The following is a 20,886-nucleotide window of genomic DNA, read 5'->3' as shown; positions in this document are numbered from 1 at the left end:
TGACCTGGAGGGGAGTGAGCACGGCTCAGAGTGCTCAGATGTGTACCTGCTCTTCTCTGCTGTAGGTCAGCCTGTAAGCTGCAGCTGGACTGGAGGAGCAAAAGTCGAAAGGGGAAAGGAAATGTCTTTTCTTGTGAAGCTTTTTATTATTATTTAAGTAGCAAAGGCTTATCTGCCAAATAAACCTGCTCTGTAAGAAGCAGGGATGGGCAGAAACTCTTGGAATTAAAATCTGTGAGGCTTGCAGTCTGCGTCTCTGGGCTTTGCATATCTTGTGGGGTTTGTAAAGTTTGGTTTCCTTGAGAGCCTATCTGCATCTACACGGGAGGGTTTGCCTCTGGCTAGTATGCATTAATTTAAACAACCCCCCTGTCCTATAAAAGTTGATCTGCAACAGCTGCACGGCTCTTTTGTAGTACAGCAACTGTTTTTTACCTTTTTTTTTTTTTTTAATTTCAGCTTCTGTTTGTTTTCAGCATCTTCTGGTGTGCGTGTGTGTCTTCCATCCCCTCATGCTCTCACTGTTGAATATTCAAACTCTCAGTCTGCACATGGGCTAAAAAATATTATTGCTTTGAACTAGCAAACAAAGTGAGTGAATTTCCACATCCGCTGTGGGAAAGGAAAATACTGTTTGAAATATAATTTGGAGCCTATAGGAAAATGCATCTGATGAACAGTTTGTGCTAATTCTATAGCTTTAGTACCAAGGCATCAGCTCTCTTATCGTCAAGAGTATTTCATGTAAGCTCTGTATTTTAATAGTAACTCAGTGTGGCTAATTAGTTTGCAGACTCTTTGAAGAAGCCGATGCACTGACTAAATAAGCTCTTATTTTTTCAAAGCAACTAAAGGCACTCTTAATTTCAAGAGCAGATAGGTGTAAAGCTGCCTTCACTTTGCATGCTAGGAGCCAACGTGAAGCCTGAGCACGCTGATATATGCTCGGCGCTTGCAGTCAAGTTTACTCAAGCACTGTCTGCTAAGGCTGCTGCTAATGTGCTCGAGGGAGGTTTCTGGGTCTTTGGCACAGTAGCACAGCATAAATTTGTGCCACTGGGCTTGATGTGTCCGGGAGGAGGACGCCGTGTAATGAATGCTCCTGCACCATTGAAGTCGGTGGCAGTATTATCAATCTCTTCACTGTTTGCAGGCAGGTTCAATCCAATAATGAAGAGCAGCTTTGAGTTGCTAACCAGATGACATGGCTAATCCTGAAGCATGCATAAAGGGGCCGCAGTTATTAGGAGATTTGTGGCTTTGAAAGTTCTGATTCCCTTAGTACAGTTTGTTAATGGCAAGGATTTGTGGTAAGTGAATAATAGATGAAAATCATCAGAAGGTTTGCAGGGGATTTCTTGTGACGTGGTGCTGCTCTGCCTCATGCGAAAGCTGGAGAAATAACCTAAAATAAATTAAAATAAAAGTTCAGCCCTGTGGGCCCCATCAGCACAAATGTGCTTCCTAGCCCCGGGGCAGGGAAGCTGGTTGCCCGTGTCTTTTCCGCACCGTGCTCTGCTTTGCTCCGGGAGGTGTTTTCCCTGAATCGACCAAAAGGCCCCGGTTTTGGAGGGGTGCTTTGTAGCTGGCAGAGTGCTTACAGCACTCTGGGAAGTCTGTGTTTAAATCCAGTAAAACTTCTCTGCAGTGGTTGACAAGTTAAAATCATCTGCAAGCAGTAATCTATTGGCCCTCCAAGGAGGGCATGTCTCCATCTTGTGTTGCACAACAGAGTGAAAGTTAGGAAATGTTTATGGCTGCTGCCATGCGTGTTCGTTAATTCTTCTCTCTCTTTTGGCCTTGTGCAAACTCGCTGCGGTGAAAACAGAAAGTGAGGATGTAATTAGAAGCTGATTTTTTTTAATGCGAGCATCCAAGAGGCAGGCATGCTGCAGAGAGGCACATGTATATCTGGCATCGCCCAGCTCCTGCCTCTGCAAACTCTTTTGCTGCTGTCTCCTGGCTGTGGTTCCTGTATTGGGCTTGCGTGCGAGGTGTGTTGAGGGGTGACACCCCAGGTGTCCCCTGGGGTGATCGACTCAGCCAGGGTTGGTGCCAGCCTTGGTGTCTTTCACATCCAGGCTCTGTCTGGGGATGCAGGGAGCTGCAGGGCCATGCACCGGTGGCTGAAGTGCTTGAATTCAGAGCCATGTGCTCATCTGGGCAAAAATAACCCCAGCCAGGGAGCTCTGATGGGAGATGCTTGTGCTCACAGGGAACTGCAAAACCTAATGAATGCAAACACAGTTCTCTTGCTGTAGAGAGGGCGAGCCCTTTATTCTGGCTGGATGTCAGGAATACCAAAGCTGCGTTTGTGCAGCAGGAGAGGAAGGGCTTGGTGCTGTGGAGGGAAGCTGCTGAGCCAGGGGGAGCTGCCTTGTGGCCGGGGACCTGTCGCAGCAAGCAGAGGAAGCACAGCTCAGCAGCCGCATCGGCAGGGATGAAAGCCATTCATCCCTGGGATTTACTGTGTGCACAGCCTGTTGTCACAGCCAAGAACAAAGTAGCGATGTTAAATAGCTAAATAAACCAGCCGTCCCCGCAGGCGATGGTCCTCAAAAGACAAAAATGTCCTTTGCAAAAGCGGCTGTGAATTAAGGGAAGTGTTGATGGCCTCGCGGGATGGGGGGACCATGCTTGGTCAAGTGCAGTCCATGCCCCTTTTAAAAGGGGAAAAGCCTGGAAGTATGACCTGACCAGATGCTAAAAAAAATTTTTTTAAAGGGCAGTAGAAAGCTGAATTTCTCACCTCAAGTACGTGCTTCTGCCTTCTTGAGTTTTGTGGTCTAACAAGATGATGTGAGGATGCTGAATGCCAGGCACCAGCCCCCCTTGGGAAGGAGGCAGCAGCTGATGAAGTAGTTACCACTTCCAGTATCATGACAAATCCTGGAAAACACAAAAAACGGAGTGGTCTTTTGGAGGCAAATAGCCCTTGTTGCCAAAATTGGCCTCTACAAGTACATAAGTCGTGAATTTGATCCATCCATATCTGCCCCAAGCCAGCATGGGGTTATTTGAAGCTTGGCCTCTCCCTGTTCATAGGGATCGTCTCGGAAGCTCAAGCAAAAGCCTTGAAAGTCTCTTCTGCCCCAGCATCCCGCTTCCTGCTGCAAAATAGACTTGATTAAATTTTCTGCCTCTCCCTGCTCACAGACATCTAAAACCTTCACTGCTCAGTGGAAAGAGGTACTTTGGGAATTACAGCTAATGTTGAAACCTAAAGAATGTGGTTTGCCAAAACAATGTTGCAGATTTTTTTTTTTCATTTAAAATATTGCAAAACTTTCCTGCTGGCATAAAAGCTCTTTCAGTGGGATGTGCGCTTTTTCTCCTCCCTTTTGGGCAATTGTGATAACTCCTGCATAGGGAAAAATAGGAAGCTTTATCCCAAAGGGGTGACCTCACAGCACTGGAATAGCTTGGGTGTGAATGGGGATGGAGGTGAAGGGCTCTCCACATCTCAGCAGCTCTCAGCTAGGGAGGAGAGGCAGCAAGGGCTGCGTTCAGGGCAGGGATCCTGCGCACAGCAGGTTTTGAGTACAAACCCTTTCTCTCAGCATTCTCATTGCTGCCTGATGAGAATGGAAATCAGGAGCTGTATTTGCAGGGAGGAAGAGGGGAAGGTATGGGCTGGATGATTAGCAAGACGTAGAAGCAGTTGTTTTAAAGGGGGCTGATCCTAAAGTAGCACGGAAGAAAGGTGGAGAGCCCTGGAAATAGGGTGGCAAGGGGTGAATTGCATCAGCGAGATCTGGGCACTCAGGATGAAGCAGGAGAAGTGCTGTGATCTGCGTGAATGTTGTACACATGTGGGTGGCCTTTGACCCCTTCCTTGTTTCTTAATGTGAGGCGTGTACGCTTTTCAGTTTGGTGATTTACTTCACGTTTTGCAAATGTGAACTTGTTTGCGGCTTCAGATCTGGAGCAAGTCTTCCACCTCGGGAGGAACGCAGCAGAAAAGGAAGGCGACTGCCATGCAAGATTGAAGACTTTAAAAATAAACAGTGTGAAAATTGATCTGGAATAAAGTCAAATCGTTATTGACATATTCTCTTGTTTTGAAAGTCAAAGTTCCAGTGCCTCATCGCTAACATATCTGAGATTTGTTTTCTAATTCAGAAGTATTGTTTTAAAAAAGTAAATAAAAAAAAGTTGAATATCTGAGCTAACGACAAAAACCTGCCTCTCCGCGATTAACAGCAGTAGTGCCAACACTTTGGGCGCTGCCCTGCAACTACTGCAACTACTGCAAAAAGTAAGCAAGGATTTATTTGTATTCCAGTGTGTGTGCTCAGCGTGCTCTGCAAACAAGTCTTGTCTGGCTGGGTCCTTGTGCTTCTCGTGAAGCAGAAAATCATGCATGGACCTAATTAGACGATAGCCCTGGTCTTTGCAAACTTCCCTTGGATTAATACATTGGAGAATACTCTTGTAGTGGTTAGAGGCCTGGAGCAATTACCCAGTGTCTGTGCTAAGCAGCATGTAGCCCAAAAGAGAGTGGGTCTGTAGGATGAAAGTGTTGTGCTGGAGCTGACCTCCACATCGTGGTTGGTTTTGGGGTTGCTTTAGGGTTAGCTCAGCTGTGGTCCCATGGGCTGGACGCAGATGGGCATCAGCTGGAGCATGGCAGCAGGAGTGCAGGGAGCGTGCTCCTGGCATGTATGTGCTGCTTGAAGTTCACCCGAGAAGAACCTGGTGGGAGCTTGGAGAGTGCCCAGCTCTGCACAGGAACAGGGAACATGAGATTTGCTTCCGAAGTTCATTGGCATGTGCTGAATTGAGCAGTAGAGAAACCTTATTGATGAAAGCCCTTGATCATGGAGGTGTTGGGAGGGAAAGGGGTTAACAGGCGCTCTACAGATTAAATAATCCCCTTGCTTTGCAGTTTTTGGCCATTTTTTTTTTTCCGCTGTCCGTTCCACAGTGACAAGGCTGTAGAATAATATAGTGCAAGGCTGCCCCATGCCACATCAGAGTCTGGTAAAGCATTGCCTGAGGAGGACAGGCAAACCCAAATCAAGACATTCTGGAAAATAAATGTATTTGGTGAAAGCAGGGCAAGGAGAAAGCTTCTGTGCTGGTGACAGCACTTGTATTTGGATACGGATTTAAGGGGATGACTGCACGCATTCACCCCTGTATTACAGGGTTACAATAGGAGTCTTGAGTTTATGCCCTCTTGCTGAAAGTGTTAAATTGCTCAGTTTTCTCGTAACTGGAAATGATGTTTGTGAACAAGGCGATGTGTCTAGCTAAATGTGCATTTGCAGGAGAGCTGTGAACTAACAAATTGGAGCATTCAGTGCCATGATGGTTGGACTGAGTTGGACCACTTCTGCTTGTACTCTCTGACACCAACCAAAGAAAAAATAGAATTTGTCAGCTTAATCCTCATTATCCTGTCTCTAGGACTCAAACCCTAAAAGCACTGTGCGCTTTTCTGTCTCTTGGGACTCTCAGACGCAATTGTGGGAGTTGTGTGTTTAGTAGGATCAGCTCCTTTGTAAAGCTTGAGTCCAAAAATCTCTGCAGCCTAAATGCAACGTCACTCCTCTGTTCTGCTAGCAGAGCCAATAGATCAGCAAATCCCAGAGGGTTTTGTGTTATTCACTGGGGACAGATGACTGCAATTGCATGATCTGTTAGGTTGAGGATGTCTGTCAGAGCTCGGGGAGGTGTTTCTAGGTACAAAGGGGCTGTGCAGCTCTTTGGATGTTGGTGCTGGGAAGGGGGAGAGGCTCAGTATGGCCACCTGTGTCCTTCATCCGTGTGCTGGCTGTTCTGGAGGTCCCTGCTTTGCTCACAGCTCTCCAAAAGCCCTGGTTGTGCTTCTGAGGCATCTTTACAACATGCAGGGCAAAACCATGCTTTTGCTCTGTGCTAGCACCATTGCAATGATTTAACCTCTCTCCTTTCCACACCTGTGATGTGGATGTGATTTAGCTGGGCTCTGCTGTCTGTGGGGAGCATGCCTGGCCTTTTAATTTTAGAAACCAAAGGTATTTGGCTGCTCAGCTGGAGCGAGCCAGTACTTCTATCCGGAGCCTGCATAGCTCCACCAGCCTCTTGCTTTCCTGCCCCAGCCCGTGCAGGAGTGCTTACTGCTGGGAGCTGGGTCGGGCTGGGTTAGAGCTCCCTGTCTGGAGGTGTGAGGTTTTGGGTGTTTGCTTTGGGCTGGGTTAATTTAAAGCTGGATTGGTTCCCTCATCGGGTTCATTTGTACGGTTGCCCAAATGGTTGTGCCGGCAGCCAAACAGGATATGGGGTGGGAGGAAAGCTGCGATGTTTGGTGTTGGCTGATTGCGGATTTAAGGTGTTTGTGAAACTGTAATGCCGTGGCTTCGCCGCCCTAGACCTTGCAGTAACTCTGTGGGGTAAGATGTGCTGTTGGCCCTGGTTTTTTTTTCATGGAAAGGCTTGCATGGAGTGCTGCAAGGGATCTGTAGAGCAGCAGGGTAAAGAGGAATTGAGTTCTCCCAAATTCAAAGCCACATCACGGCATCGATACCAGGCAGAGTGAGATGTCTCACCAGCCTTTAGTCATAGTCCCATGTCGCAAGGCTGAACTGAGTCTTATCCTCCAGTGAAAGCCACAAGTAGGCAGTGAGTCTGTGGAAACACAGCAGCAGCCCTCTGCTCCCTCTTCACGTCTTCCCAGAGCTGGGGATTTCACGGCGAGCCTGGGCAAAGAGATCTTGCCTGGGGCCCCTGGCAAGGCTGGCAGGGGCTGTCACAGGCTTTGAACGTTTGTTCCGGTTGGTCTTAAATTCTTATTGCTTTGGTTTCCCTGCTGAGCAATGAAGAGCAGACCTTGCCCCGTACATTTGCTGATACTGTTGCTTCTCTAAGTTTGTGGGGTGGTGGTGTCCGTCCCGACAGCAGCCAGCCTGAGGGCAGCTCAGACACCTCCAAGATGAGCATGAATGCAGTGTGATGCTCGAGGTTACCAGCAGTCTTAATCCAGGGGAAGGATTGGGTCTAATCAGCACCAAACATGATTATACTGGCTTATAAAAGGCCACAGAAAAATACCTCTTAGATTTAACTTCCAAATTAGCTTTCCCTTCAAGGTTTCAGTAAGTCTTGTTGCATTCCTTGCTTTATATTTAATAGTCAAAACTATGCCATAGATGAAGTAAAAGAACGCAAACACAACAGAAAGCCAACACTTTAGCTATGCTGAGTTTAAAAACAAAAACAAAAAAAACCACACACAAAACCCAGCATACCTTAGAGAGCTGCCACTGAGGTGAGGCTCTGGGAGGTGCTGCCTAACCCTGGCCACGAGCCGAGGGCTGGGAGCTGCGTGTCCTCCTAAGGGAGGTGGGAGCCCTGCTGCGCACCCCGGGCTGTTTGAATGCACTCCCTGGATGTTTTTACATCTCTCGGCTCCATGAGTGACTTTTCCCATGCCGTTTCTGCCTTTCCCCCTGCTTATTAAGGCAGGTAGAGAACATCACGTCCCTTGTGTGTGCCATCGCCCGCAGAGCCCAGGACAGGACAGGGCTTGTCGGCGGTGAGACGCTGGCTTGAGCGCTGCCTGGCTCCTTCCTGGCTCCCATAGCTGCAAGAGCGCCTGCAAGAGTGTGTTAAAATAGCAGCTGTGTTTACAAACGCCGTCGGTTTCTACTGAGGTGAGTTGTGGACGGAGAGCAGCGTCCTCAGGGGAGGTGGGTGGGAAGGTGGTAGCAGGCGGTCCCGGTCCCTGCAGCCCCCCGGGACGTGCCCCAGCCCCGATGTGAGACCTCTCGCAGGCTTGGTTGCAGCAAGGTTTGCCTGGGCTTTTGGAGCTTGGTCATCAGCTTTGGCTGCGTGTGTTAATGCAGGCTTGAACCCTGCTCAAAGATGGGGAAGCCTGTAAAGTGTCCCCTGGTATTTGCCAAAATTTGCCCTCAACGGGCTGGGTTTTCTTGCATGGTGACAGCACTAAGGTGAGGGGAGCCACTTGCCCTTCGATCAGTCACTATCTATTAGTCATTAATTTGCCCTGACTTACCTGAAAAGCAAGTTAGTTCGTTTGCCTGTGTCATGGAGAGAGGGTTTGTTAATTTTAGCTTTTAAATCCCCCTTGGGGCTGGAGGCTTCAGTTCTGCAGGGATCTGCTCTGCTCTTCATCCTTCCAGCTTGGAGAAGATTGGGGTTTCAAGATGTTTTACCATGCCAGAGTCTTTCAGAGGAGAGTATAAAAATTAGTGGTCTGTCCGTCCTGCTAAGGACATCGCAGGTCCCCAGGCAGGGACTCGGAGAGCGGTCGGCTGGGCTGGAATTCCTCCTCTGTGTCCTGGTGAGCTGTGCTGTGGGTTGGCTGTTGGGGTGTCAGTGATGCTCTGTGGATGTCGTTTCCACTGTATTTTCTGATCTATGGGGATGAAAAGTTCTGTAGAAATGCTAAATAGTATTATTAGTGTAAAATAAACATACTTCTTCAGTATTTCTGGCCTTAAAGTGGTTCCAGATGTTTTCTTACGGCTGCTAAGCCTGCTTTGTTTTTTTTCTGTAGTTCAGTGTGACCGTCTATATTTGCTCAAGTGAGAAGGGATGTGACAGAGTTTGTCGCAGCATGCTCTCGTCAAGTCTGTAAATCTTATATTTGCACACACACACTCGTATGTATAAAAATGAAAAAATGACTCACTTTACCCTAGAATACCATTTCCGAGTCTGACACTTCACACACGTGCCAAGAAACTTGGAATGCACTTAGCTAGCTTACCAGTTTGTGTGACTGCAGCGATCAGCTCGGTGTAGGGGAGAAATGGGATTTGTCTGTGTAACTGAAATGGTCTCCGAAGGAGACGGATGTCCTTTAGTAGCTCAGATGGAAGAGAAGCAGTAAGTGCCCCTTGATTCCAGCCACCAGTTGCATTTTCTAACCTGTGGTTGAGCTTTGCCAAAGGGAACTTTACAGCAGTGTTTAAAGTGTGAAATGATTTTTCACTAGTTTTCAAGATTGTTAACATTATCATGGTTTCTCTCCTGCGGAGAAGAGCAAGTCTGCCCTGCTGCTTAAGGGTGGCATTTTATACAGGCTGAGGTTTTAGCAGAGATGGGGCCAGAGTGGGATGAAAGCAGCAGAAGCAGCTGGGTGCCCATTCCTTCTGAGCGTGTGAATGGGAAATGTTTCCAAAATGACGTTTCCGTGATGTCTCCTTTGCTTGGGGAGAAGACATCGCAGCAGAAATACCGAGGTTCAATGCTTGTCATCCCCTCCAGGGTCCGGGATCACCCTCGTGGCTTGGTTGTTTTTGTGGTTTTTGATGGTTTCCTGTCTGATTGGGACGGGGCTTCCCCACATCTATGTGTATATATATACGTTTTTTTTTTCCCTCCAAAAGTGTACCTAGCCTGTCCTGTGACTGTCCTGAACAGGTGTTTTTGCTGCAGTTTGTTCATCATTGCAGAGGGCACGGAGCCTCTCCTTGCCTCACCCCACAAAGCTGTGGCATTCCTGCCCTGGGCACCAGTTATTGCGTGGGGCTCGAGACCTCAGCATGCAGGCACAAAGCATACTGGCATGATCGGGCAATGCTGATGTGTGCCGGGGAAATGTCCTGCCACTAAAATGCACTGTGGAAAGAGGTTTTAAAGTTGTTGTAAAATGGACTTCCATCATATGTAAGGGATGCAGGATACGTTTCCTAGGATGAGAGCAGCCCCTTTTGCATAGGTAAACTGGGTTCCCCACCTGTGCCGAGGGGTCTTGGCGCTGCCTTGTGCAGAGACTGGTAAATAGAGACAGCACAGGTGGGTGTTTTGTTGGTAAAATGTTTTGCTTTGGGATCTAATATCAACTGATGTATTACCAGCTAGTAAAATCTCTTGTGTTCTTAAAATCAGATTTTGTTATGGGTAGTCAGCCACTGGCACTAGGAATAGCTGCCCAGGGTTTTTCGCTAGTGTACACAATGCAGGGCTCTCTCCAAGTCCTAACTACATCCCCTACCAAACAGGGAAGAGGAAGTTAAAAATCTGTTGTGATTTGCAGTTCCTTTTCAATAAATTGGATCAATGGAAGCAGCACTAAAGAGATTTTTTTTTTTTGCTCCATTCACCTTCTCTGTCCAAGCCGAAGACCACATTCAGAATAGCCAAAAACTTGGAGGCAGCAGCTCATGCCCTGTGCCAAGAGCCACATACGCACAGCTTAGAGCCACGTATCAGCTCTGATCCTGCCCTGCTGAAAACTCCTTTGGTGCATAGATTGTTAAAATCTCTGTGGATGCTCTGCAGGGACCAAAAAAAAAAAAAAGGGCACTTCTGCTTTGTGCATGTTAAACCCCTTGAGAAGTGGAATTTGGGGTCCTGTATAGCTCGTGTGGTTTTCTGCAGTCTAGAGGCTGTAGAGGTACATTTTATTGAATCCATCTCTTAATTCCCTTCTGGCACAGGATGCTCCTGGATTGATAGAAAGTAATTAAGAATCTGCAGGTTCTCGCTTGTTTAATACAGCCCTTCCTGTCTTTTGTCCTGCGCTCAGAGCCTGCTGGGCTTCCGTGGGGTTTTCTGGTTTCTTTCTTAAATAGGGAAAGAAGTGGCAAAAGGAAAAGGAAGCCAGCGAAGTAGGCAGTGTGTATTTAGCAGAACTTAACCAAGGAGCCTGAGCCACCTTTAACAGCCCTGCCTAGGGAGGGAGGGCAAGACAAAAAATGACCACAAATTCCTTGTCTTGTAATATGAGTGCGGTGTTTCACCAGTGCTGGTTTTCCAACACGAGGTGCCTGGTGTTTGGTTTGAAACGAGGTCTAGGGTAATGATGCCCCGTATTGCATCACTGGTACCTGTCCTTGCAGCAGCTGGATTTACCCTGTCCGGAAATACCGGACACTGTCTGGTGTATGTGATCCCATACTGACACTCAGAGGTAATTGCTCCCTGACCCAGGGAAGACATTTCTTTTCCTTCATGGAAATGTATTGTGTGCTTTGAACTGCCGAGAAGCACTCAAGAAGACATAAAACCATGAGTTACTACAGGCTGCATGCCTGGAACATGTAGGCCATCTCGACATATGGAGTAAATCAGCTCGGCCCTGCTGACTTCAGCGCAGCTGCATCCATTACCGCTTGCTGCGAGCCCTGCTCCAAAGTGTAGGCATGAGTTTCTAAGGACAGTGGATAGAGGGAGGAAAAAAAACAACCTTCTTTCTTCTCTTCTCATAACTTTACGTTTTATGAACAGAATAAATGTGCCACAAGTGGAGATGAAACAGTACATTATTTTTTTCCTCTGTAAAATTACTGTATTTGGGACATACGCTAAGTTCCCCCTTGTTCCACTTGGTTCCCAAACCAGGTATTCTTGGTTCCTAAACCAAGTAGCTGATTAATGCATGCACTTGGTTCCTGGCACTCAAAAATAGAGCAGCGATTAGTTTAGAGATAGAGATCAGTGTTTTATGCCCCCCCCCACGTCGGTGCACCTGCACGGAAACAAGTCCGTCAGAAACAACCCTGCCCAAACCAGGCTGGGCAGCGCCCCTGCAAGACACAGGGCTACTGGAAGAGGAGCTGCTTTTCTCTTTCCGAGTGCCAGGAGCAGCAGTGCTATCAGGATTGTGTGTGATGGATCAGAGTGCAGTGGTATTGCTGCAAGCAAAAGTCATGAATTTTAATCAACTTTACTGGCTGCCTTGAAATTTGAGTTGAAAGATAAATGTGAAAAACAGGCAGCCCGTATTGTTTCTGGAACAAAATGGTCCCTCTTCTGTTGATTAAAAGAATTTTTCTTTTAACTTGGTAATCAAAACTGCTTCCATCTTAGTTCTGGAATTTGTTCAGTGAGCCCTTCAGGTCCTGCCCGCCCTGGCCACCTCGCTGAGCCGTGTGTCACCTTGTGGCCACCCAGACAGCTGACCCAGCTGCAGAGGCTCCACGGCTGTCTGCTTTGAGACAGTTTGGAGGAAAACGGGTTTGGGATTTTATTGAAATATTCTTAATTTTATTTATTTATTTTCAATAAAAGATTTGTCTGAGTGGATTATCCAGGGTGTGGGGGTCCGGTCCATATTCATTAGGGGAATCTGGCACAGGCAACCTTACTCATCCTCCAAATCTCTCGCTCCAGGGCTGTTTTTAAGGTTATATAGTTGCCATATTCATTTGGACATCAGACTTCCTAATTAAATATAAGCAATTTGAATGGTGATGTTGTCTGGGGGGGATATCTATGCTTTGGGAAGGAGTGGACTGAAACTAGAAGCTAATGTCTGTGGACAAAAACACACCCATCGTGTGTTATTTTCAGCCGCTGCCAGGCTGGTCCAGATTACTTTGAGTAATTGAGAGAGCTTTCTTCACCCGTCTGTGAAGAAGTTTGCTTCAGGGGTTATCATAGCTGCTTTTCCTGTTTTGCCATAAGTCACCTCTATGCAGGAATAACTTTGAAGGGTTGTACTTAAGGCCAAACAACTTTTAAGAAAGGGAAGGAGAAAAATCAGCCTACAAGAACCAGGTAGGAAAAAAAAAAAAGTGGAAGACTCCTGAGTCTCTCCTTCTTTTTCTCAGCCACAAATGCTGTGTTATTTTCTCCTAGGACCTTTTATGCTTTAACTCCACACCTAGTTTCTCATCTCCTCTGATAGCTGTAGGCTCACCAACTGCTTCGTGTTAGTGGAAAGTTTATTGCAGCTGCAGCTGAGGATTATTTGATGCTCTGGGAAATTCTTGCCGCTTTCTCTAGTGAGAAAGGCAATAGAGTTTTTGGGTCTAAATTAAAGTGAAAGGGCACATACAAACCTGTTAAATACAAATTCCAGCTTGTTTGTACTCCTAGTTGGTTACACCCTTGGCTGAAAACCCAAATATTTCAAGAATTTGGGTTGAGGTACATGCTTTCCCAAAAGAGGCATGAGGTTAGATTCCCCTTTTGCATCAATGGGTGCAGTTTCTTTAAGGTCACCGACTATTTTTTTGAAGTAGAAATGTCAATTCCTCCAAGGCATGGCATGTTCAAAGACTTTGGGAGGGGATGCTTTGCTCTAATGCGGGCACCTGGTGGCTGCTCCTTGCACAGCTGAGATGACTTAGCTCTTGCTTTGACTGGAGTGTGCTTGCTGTAAAGGAAACCTACCGTATTTCCATCCCTGTCTGTGGGAGCTGGGACGCCATAGAGTGCCACGCGTTGCTGTGCTGAGGCCATTGGCTCTATGCCTGCTTACCCCAGTGGCTGATTTTTAACCCTGAGGCCTTCAAAGCATGTATGTATGCTGAAGCAGAAGATTAGTTTCACTAAGGAGGCTCATTTGAGATGCAAATGCCCTATGGGTTGCTGCACAAAGGAAGCCTGCCTGCTTTTTAATTTTTTTAAAAAATTTATTTATTTATTTTAATCCCCTCCCCTCTCCCCCTGGAACTGCTTTCTGCTTTGCCTTGTTTGCCTCGCTTTTCCATGTCTCTGTGCCATGGATCTGGAGGCTGGTGTGGCAGGAACCCCTTCGGTGGTATTTACCAGTTGCGTGGTTATGCTGCGGTGGGATCAGCTGGAGCAGCTGCTGGGGCTGTTTGGGAGCCGTGCTCGAATCTCTGTGTGTTGGTGCTAATTCCTGATACTGAAAGGAGAAGGGGCCTTTGCTGATGCCTCGAGGTGTCCCAATGTATTTGCACACCGGGCCAGCAGCTGGCTGGGCAGAGCCTGAGATACCCAAGCATCACGGGGTGCAGCGCGTTGTGGTGTCGGGCGGGATGCGGGCGCTGCGGGGCGAGGTGTCACTAATCCTCCTGCACCCCTTTCCTTGCAGTTACCTGGCCGAGCAGTGCTGGAATGGCGGCTTCGTCTACCTGATCATGTTGCGCCGCATCAAGCGCAAAGCCCCTCTTCCTCCCTCCAATGGCAACAACAGCAACAGCTGCGACCCCAAAGCCAAGCCCAGCCCTGAACCCGCTGACAGAGCCGCTCAAAATGGGAAAAGGACCAGGAAGTTCGGGGTCATCACCAGGACGCCGGGTGGCAAGGACGGCAAAGAAAAGCCAGGCTCAGAGCACGGGAACGGGCACTGCACCCCGATGGAGGTGGAGGTGGCTCAGCCAGAGACCTCGGAAGCAGAAGGCCACGTGGAGGAGCCGTTCCACGGCACAGGGGGACAGTGCCGGTCCCGGCTGTCGGATGGCGGTGTGCCAGACATTGGTGACCAGCCTGCCCAGGTAGGTTTGTTTTCTGGAGAAGCAAGCAGCAGGTATGCAGATGAATTAAGGGAATTTCGGTGCACCGTCCTCTGTGTGGCAGCCCAAGCTGTCGGGGCGTTCAGCCGCAGGCTTGGGGTACAAAACCTGGGAGGAGCAGGAGGGTTTGAAAATTAGATAATAATTATGTGGAATCTTTGTCACATTCTGTCTGTGACGAAGGGAAAGGTCCTTATTTTCCAGACTTGTCAGCGTTGCCTTCTGGATTTCTTTTTATGGAACAATAAAAAGTAATGACCTTACGGCACCGGGGCAGGAGGTGTCAGAGAGGAGACGGTCATTTTGACCTCTGGGTCTTCATGTCTGAGCTTGACAAGGCCTTAAAGCTTCTGTTAAAAATGGAATTGAAATTCCCCTTTAACTCCCCTTTTTGAAGGGTAAGGGATTCAGCACCAGACTATGGTGCAATTATTCGTGTTACAAAACTTGTTTGAAAAGTGCTTGGATTCCACATGAAAGTTATTGTGAATTTTGCTCCGGGTTGATGAGATGGATGATTTGTTAATGTTTGGGACGACAGTGGGCTTGGGGCTTTCATTGCTTCTCTCTTCATCCTAATGGAGATCTTGGGGTTTGCTTGGCTAGAATTGCAGCTTTGCTGGGTGGGGAAAAATAACCCAAGCCTTGATCAGGTTTCAGTATGCATCTATCACCAGAAGAGCTGTCTGCCAATCTTTCCAGAGACACTGATAGTATAAACAGATGAACGCTGCTCTATTAGGCTTGGGGCTTGCTGCAGCATCTGCTTTTGGTTTTAAGACTTCAAAGCTGGTAATGCAGCAGTGTGAGTGGACAACTCATTGCTGATGTCTGTTGAGGGAAGCACTGATTTGAATGTGTCCTCTGAATTAGTGCTCCCCAATACTCGTGCGGGGTGATGGTGATTGTTAGCGTAAACTAACTGAAAATACATTGAAGGGGATAAAGCAAATTTTAAAAAGTGCTGTTCCTAAAGAAATATAATTGAGAAAACCTGTTCTTCCCATCAGTTAGACACATTTGATTTCATGGTGCAACAAGGAGTGGAAGGTGCTTGTGTATGGTCTTTGAAAGCCTCCTAATTGCAGTTTGTAAAACCTTTCTGAAAGAAAACATTAAAAGTTCATAAATAAATTCAGTCCTTGGGTATTTTGAGGGCTCTGGTCCATGTAGAAACTTACTGAATATGTTCTGAAGATGTCTAATTAAACATATGTTATAAATGAAGATGATCAGAGTTTGTTTTGATGAAGTCAAAAGCATACATATATATATATATATGAAACTCTTCATCTAGAGCTATTTCATGCTAGTGTTACCTTGATGTTTTGAGCCGTCTTGGTCTGAGAAGTAAATTACTAAATTCAGAACATACAAGTGTTGATGTGAGCAATAAATGCATTTTTAATGCAAAGCACATACAAGGTGGCTTTGTAAAATGTAAAAGCTTATTTGAGTCACTGGAAACGTAAAAGCTATAATCTGTTCGGTTGTGCTGTGTCTGTCATGGAGCCTGTTGGGAGGCACAGTCATTTAGTAAAATTGATTCTCTGTTTCTCCCCCTCTTAATTTTCCCCCTCCCCTAATGTTTTGCTTAGAGATATGACCTCTGTATGTGTCAGTATTAATTATGTTTTCCTGATATCTGAGTGTGGAGAAATGTGAATAGCTGGAGCCTGAGTAGCATGCCTTGGTCATACTTTGCTTTTTAAAAACGAGAGGACCTTACAGATGCCCATCACTTTAACATCTGTGCGGGAGCTGCTATCATAGTAATCAGTGGCTTGATTCAGTTTCTTACTAAATGATGAACAGTGACAGTGAATAAAATTTTCAAAACTATTTGAGTTCCACTAAAAGAAAGCAAAACAAAATAAAACACAGAAACAGTCAAAAACAAAAACAAGCACAAGGGATAAAGACACTTGGGAGCCTCAAATGTCACTTTCAGCTCCACTTCCAAAGCATGACCTGGTGCTCAGGCATGTGAGATCCAGTCGTGTCAGAAGCCGTTTGAAAACAGCATCCAGAACTGAGTGTCAGGAGTTGCAGCCTCCTTCCAGGGTTCAAAGCACGAGCCAAACCTTTCCCAGCCACGGGATGACTTATCTCCTCCTGGACAGGGGCAGGGTGCATTGGCAGGGCACCCTCTCTGCAGGGAGAACTGCTCCATCCCTGCTGCCTGCGCGGCGCTTGCCATCTCCTCCGCGCGTTGACTAATTGAATATCCAGGGCTGTCAGCCCGGCACCTTCAGGGAGCAGTATATTCTCTTCGAGACAACGAGAGCCAGCTCCTGGCAGGCTGGGTGTCAGCTGCGGGTGGGAGGAAAGGCTTTGAGAAGAAGCTGCACCACCTGCACGGCTGCGGGAGGACCTCTCTGGTCCCCCCCCCTCCCCCCCGCTCCGTCCCACTCCCTGCCCCAGGACATGGATTGAAGAATTACTGAAACTGGAATATTAACTCCAGGAACATCTCTCTTTCTCCCTTTGGGAAGTTGTAGCAACTGAAATAAAAGGGAGAAGAGGTTGGGTTGAGTCTACGTGTCTTTGGCTGTTGCTCTGCTGAACCCACGGGCCAGCTCATGGCTGCTGCCTTGGAGAAGTTGTGCCAGGAGTGCTTTTGAGGCAGCCACATATCTTGGGTGTTGTTTGCTTTCAGTGTGCCTCCTCTCCCACAAGCTCAGTGTTTTTCTCTTGTTTTGTCACTGCGTGCTGCTAATAACAGCAGGGCTGAATTGTAAAACAAGAGCCGAGACGAATACTGTTTGTCAGATGAACCTGCCAGGAGATTCCTGCGCTACTGGTTCCTGTGCATGTGTCAGTCCCTTTCAGGCTTGCTTTCATCTCCCAGATCTCGGTCTGTGTCTCCTGTGCACTTGGCATTGCTGTTGCGATGTATAAACAAATCTGTTAGACTGTTTGCTGGTGTGTAACCTCAATAAATATTGTACCTGTCAATTAACAGTCAGTACTTAATGTTTACAGGTGGTTAAGTTAAGCTGCAGTATTTTTAGGATGAACCTAAATGCCCCTGAAAATTTGCAGATTCAAAGTAGCAAGGCTGTATCTGCCTGGCAGGAAGATCTTGGAGGCCTGGAAACCAGACCTGACCTTGGAAAGGACCCCGGCTGGCTGCAGTGGGAGTTGTGTGCGGTGATTTAAAAACAGGCAATCTCGGAGCAGGAGTAATGACCCATCACATCCTGGGAAGATCTGGGAGCTTAAATGCAGAAATCAAAGTTTGCTTCTTTTATTCAGTGGCTTGAAAGAGGGGAATGTTTTCTAGGCTGGTAATTATAAGAGCAAGGATGTAAGATGAGTAGGGGAGGGGCTGCTGGAGTCAACTGGGAAACGATAAAGAAAAGGAAACTATGAGGTTTCCTCGCAAGATATCAGTTTTGTGTTTTCACCATGTTTACTGGGCAGACAGAATCCGTATTTTTTTGTTCTTGGTTTCTCTATCACAGTATTCTTGGAAGAGGTGTGGGCTGCTTTCTCAGACATTCAGTCCCCAAGGAGTGCTGATAGGTTGTCAGGTGGGGACCAGCGGTGGGACCTGAGGGTTGTTACAGGTGCTGTGGGGGTGAGCGTGGTTTTCAAAGGCGGCTTGAAATGATTCAGGTCTACCTGGTGAGGTGGGAGAGGCTTTCATCAATGAACCAGAAGAAGCTTGGAGTCTCCAGAGAGTGGACCGGCCACTCTTGCTTCCTCTTGCCCCAACAGGATGCTTTGAGAAGTCCTTAAACACTTAAAAGGAAAACAAAGACTCCTCCAGAAACCCCTGGAGTCCTCTTGCTTCTGTTTAGGCTTCTGCCTTCATAAGGGACTAAAATCCAGGTTCAGCAGTCACCATCAGAAACTACGTGAAGGGGATTGGGTAGGACAAAAGTGCTTTAATAGGAAAGGCAGGCAGGTGAGAGGGGCTGGGGCTCCGTGCCTTGGCATTCCTTTGCTGGAAGAAACGTGCGGCTGGTAGTGGAGCCATGGCACGGGCTGTGGTGGGGCGTGTGTCCAGCGTGGAAAGGAGTCAGCATTTGCTGGCCCCGTAAAACATGTTCTGTGTTTTTGTGAAGCCAGCTTACCAGCTCTTTAAAAAAAGCAGGGGGTATATTAATGCCTTGCGGTGCTTGGACATCTCGGATAAAAAGGGCTTAGTGTTGTTAACCCAAATAATTCAGTGGTGAGTTCCAGCTGCCGGAGCAGCACACGTAGGCAATTTTGCTGCCTTACAGACCAGTCGGGCATATCTCACATAGACCACAACTCTCCCCGGGCTCATGACTGTGTGCACAGGTGCACACGTGTGTGTGTGTGCACGTAAAAGACCAGTCAGGTCTTTGCCAAGGAGCACTTGCTTTCGTATCACGTCAGCCAAACTGTGCTTGGTTCCACTTCATCAGAAAGTCGTCTTTGTTAGGTCCCGTTACTGCTTGCTTATTAAGATGGCTTGTCTCGGGAAAGGTTGAATGCTTTTGAATTGCATTTTGCTTTGCAGTTAGGGAAGGCTGACAGACTTTCTATAACAATATTTACCAATTAGCATTGGTAAATGCCAGCTTTGCCTTGCATTTTGGCTAATGGAAAATGTTCCTTGTCCTGCCAAGCAGAAGAGTAAGGCTAATGGCACGTTACAGGAATCAAAACACGAGACTTGACATAATGTACTTACTTTAAGGATTTTACTGTTTTTCAAATGTGATAGAAAAAAAAAAAACACTAACTCATGCACTTGCTGTACCAAAATGCAGACCTTGCTGTGAGCAGGAAACTTCCAAGGGTATGTAGCTACAGCTCCTCTGAACTACTGAAGCTGAGTTGCTTTGCATCATTTTTTTTTTTTTGGCAACCTAAGCAATGATTATTATTTCATCAAGGCTTTTATGGTACTATTGTATGATGCATGTTTTAGACGTAAATAACTCCATTTTCAGTTCTTGTTGTAGGCACCTTTAGACATGCAAAGGCCTTCCTGAGAACCTGCTTCTGTTCTTAACGTCTTTTTATCCTGTGTGTTTGCCTCCATCTGTCATTAACATGAATCCTGGGGCTATCTACTGTCTTGAAGTTTTAATTTGTACTGTGATAAGCATGTCTTCCTTCTCTCTTGCCTGCTTTGGGTTGTAAAGTCTCTCAGGGGCTGTCTTTTAATTGTAGCTGTGCAGCGCTGACAAAACTTGGCCTTGATTTCACTTGGAGTTTTAGGAAGTGCTTTAAAGTAACTAATACTGATACTACAGTTCTTTTTTTTTTTTTTATGCTCCACCTTGCCATAAAACAACTGTCATCACAACTTTCTGGGATAAGTTGCACTTGCTGCCAAGTTTTATCAACTGACTGAAGATTTTGCCTTTCTTTGCTGTGATTTAAGTGTTAGCTGCAGCTGTGTTAGCTGTAGATTTTAATTTTAAGTAGGGATCTGTTCTTTCATTCTCTGCTTGAATTGAATTTTCCAAACGCTTCGGGCATGGTTGTGTAGAGACAGTCTGGTGATGGAGAAGTTATAATGACATAGTTTTAATGCCTCATCTTGAGAAGGGATCCTTGCAGTTAGAAATGAACTACCCGCAAAGGCAGCAGAGATGCACAGGGCGTGCTCTGCTATGACAAGCCATAACTGAAAGCACCGGTATAAAGCATTTCCCACCCATGCAAAAAGTGTTTTTTCATCTTGGGTATGGCATTAACAATACAGCGGATCCACAACTGGAATGCAAAGGAATGGCTTTAGCTGAACGTAAGTTCACACTATTTGATGTTTTAATCATTACGTGTGAATGTTTGAAACCAAGTGGATATGCCTAAAAATAGAGTATGCCGTTTGTTTAGTGCTGCAATGTTTCAGATGTAAGTCATGATTACAGAGCTACATACGCTTAATTTTTGAGTCAGGGTGCTGAAAACACAGAGCAAACCCAAAAGATTCCTGACTGGCAGTTGTAAGAATAGTCCCTGTGAGAGACCCAGCTTTACTGACATGGTGACTTACTGCAGGATAGGCTTTAATCTACTGCAGTCAGCAAGGATTTTTTCTGAAAAATTCCAAACCAACTAACCAGCCATTTCCCAATAGCCCAGCATCAGAATGAGAGCCAGCGAGATCCTTGAGTAAACGTAAATAAGTTGTAACCTTTAGAAGCCAGAGCTCCCCAGGGGGATTTGCTGTGCTGAAGCCCCCCAGGGCCAGGGATATCTGAGAAATCCTTTGGCTGATCTTGCAATGAAGCTCTCCTCAATGGCAAGAGGTGAGTGGAGGGAGGGGAGCAGCCCGGAGAGGTGCAATCCAGATGGTGATGGCTCAGAATGACAAATGACTCCAGCAGATTTTTGTAAGGGGTGATTATGGAGTTCAGGTGCATGCAATGGCTGATAAAATGTTTAAAGCCCTTGCCAAGGAAATGATGTCAACAACCCGTCTCTGGAGATGGGTCCCTGGGGGTCGTTCTGCTTAAAGTCCTGGAGTTTTCATCCCGTCATCTGTGATGCCTATTCTGAGTATTTTAATTGCACGTATGTCTTTGTGTTTGGGGGAAGGTATGTTTTCTCTTTTCACTGTTCCCCAGGCTTTATCCCCTAGGACATTTCTCTTTCCATGGGGAAAGCACTCACATTTCAGTAGAAGGATGCCAGGCATCTGGTGGCCCTTTGCCCAACCAAGAGGGCTTGTTAAATCGGCAGTGGACACTTGAGTGGAATCACAGTTGTGTCTGTGCTCTTGGCTCTTAGCTGT

The 20,886-nt window shown here is 46.7% G+C and overlaps 1 protein-coding gene across 12 annotated transcripts in view; it reads left to right on the top strand.

The window, feature by feature from the left end:
• The window catches only part of PDZD2 (PDZ domain containing 2), a gene marked incomplete at its 5' end in the record, with an annotated part of 198,255 nt that overhangs the window by 115,856 nt on the left and 61,513 nt on the right, over positions 1 to 20,886 (top strand). For 10 of the 12 annotated variants that reach the window (XM_080573249.1, XM_080573255.1, XM_080573252.1 and 7 more), the window contains one exon: positions 13,739 to 14,141. In XM_080573249.1, the coding sequence (XP_080429375.1) occupies positions 13,739 to 14,141 (403 nt within the window). Of the gene's footprint in view, positions 1 to 7,484; positions 7,638 to 12,712; positions 13,199 to 13,738; positions 14,142 to 20,886 lie in introns of those variants that run through there. The other 2 variants (XM_080573246.1, XM_080573248.1) reach the window with 2 other exon arrangements.

The sequence above is a fragment of the Anser brachyrhynchus genome (assembly GCF_964034855.1).
Source record: "Anser brachyrhynchus genome assembly, chromosome: Z".
Lineage (NCBI taxonomy): Eukaryota > Metazoa > Chordata > Aves > Anseriformes > Anatidae > Anser > Anser brachyrhynchus.
The sequence above is the reverse complement of the archived record's forward strand: the minus strand, read 5'-3'. Positions and strand labels throughout refer to the sequence as shown.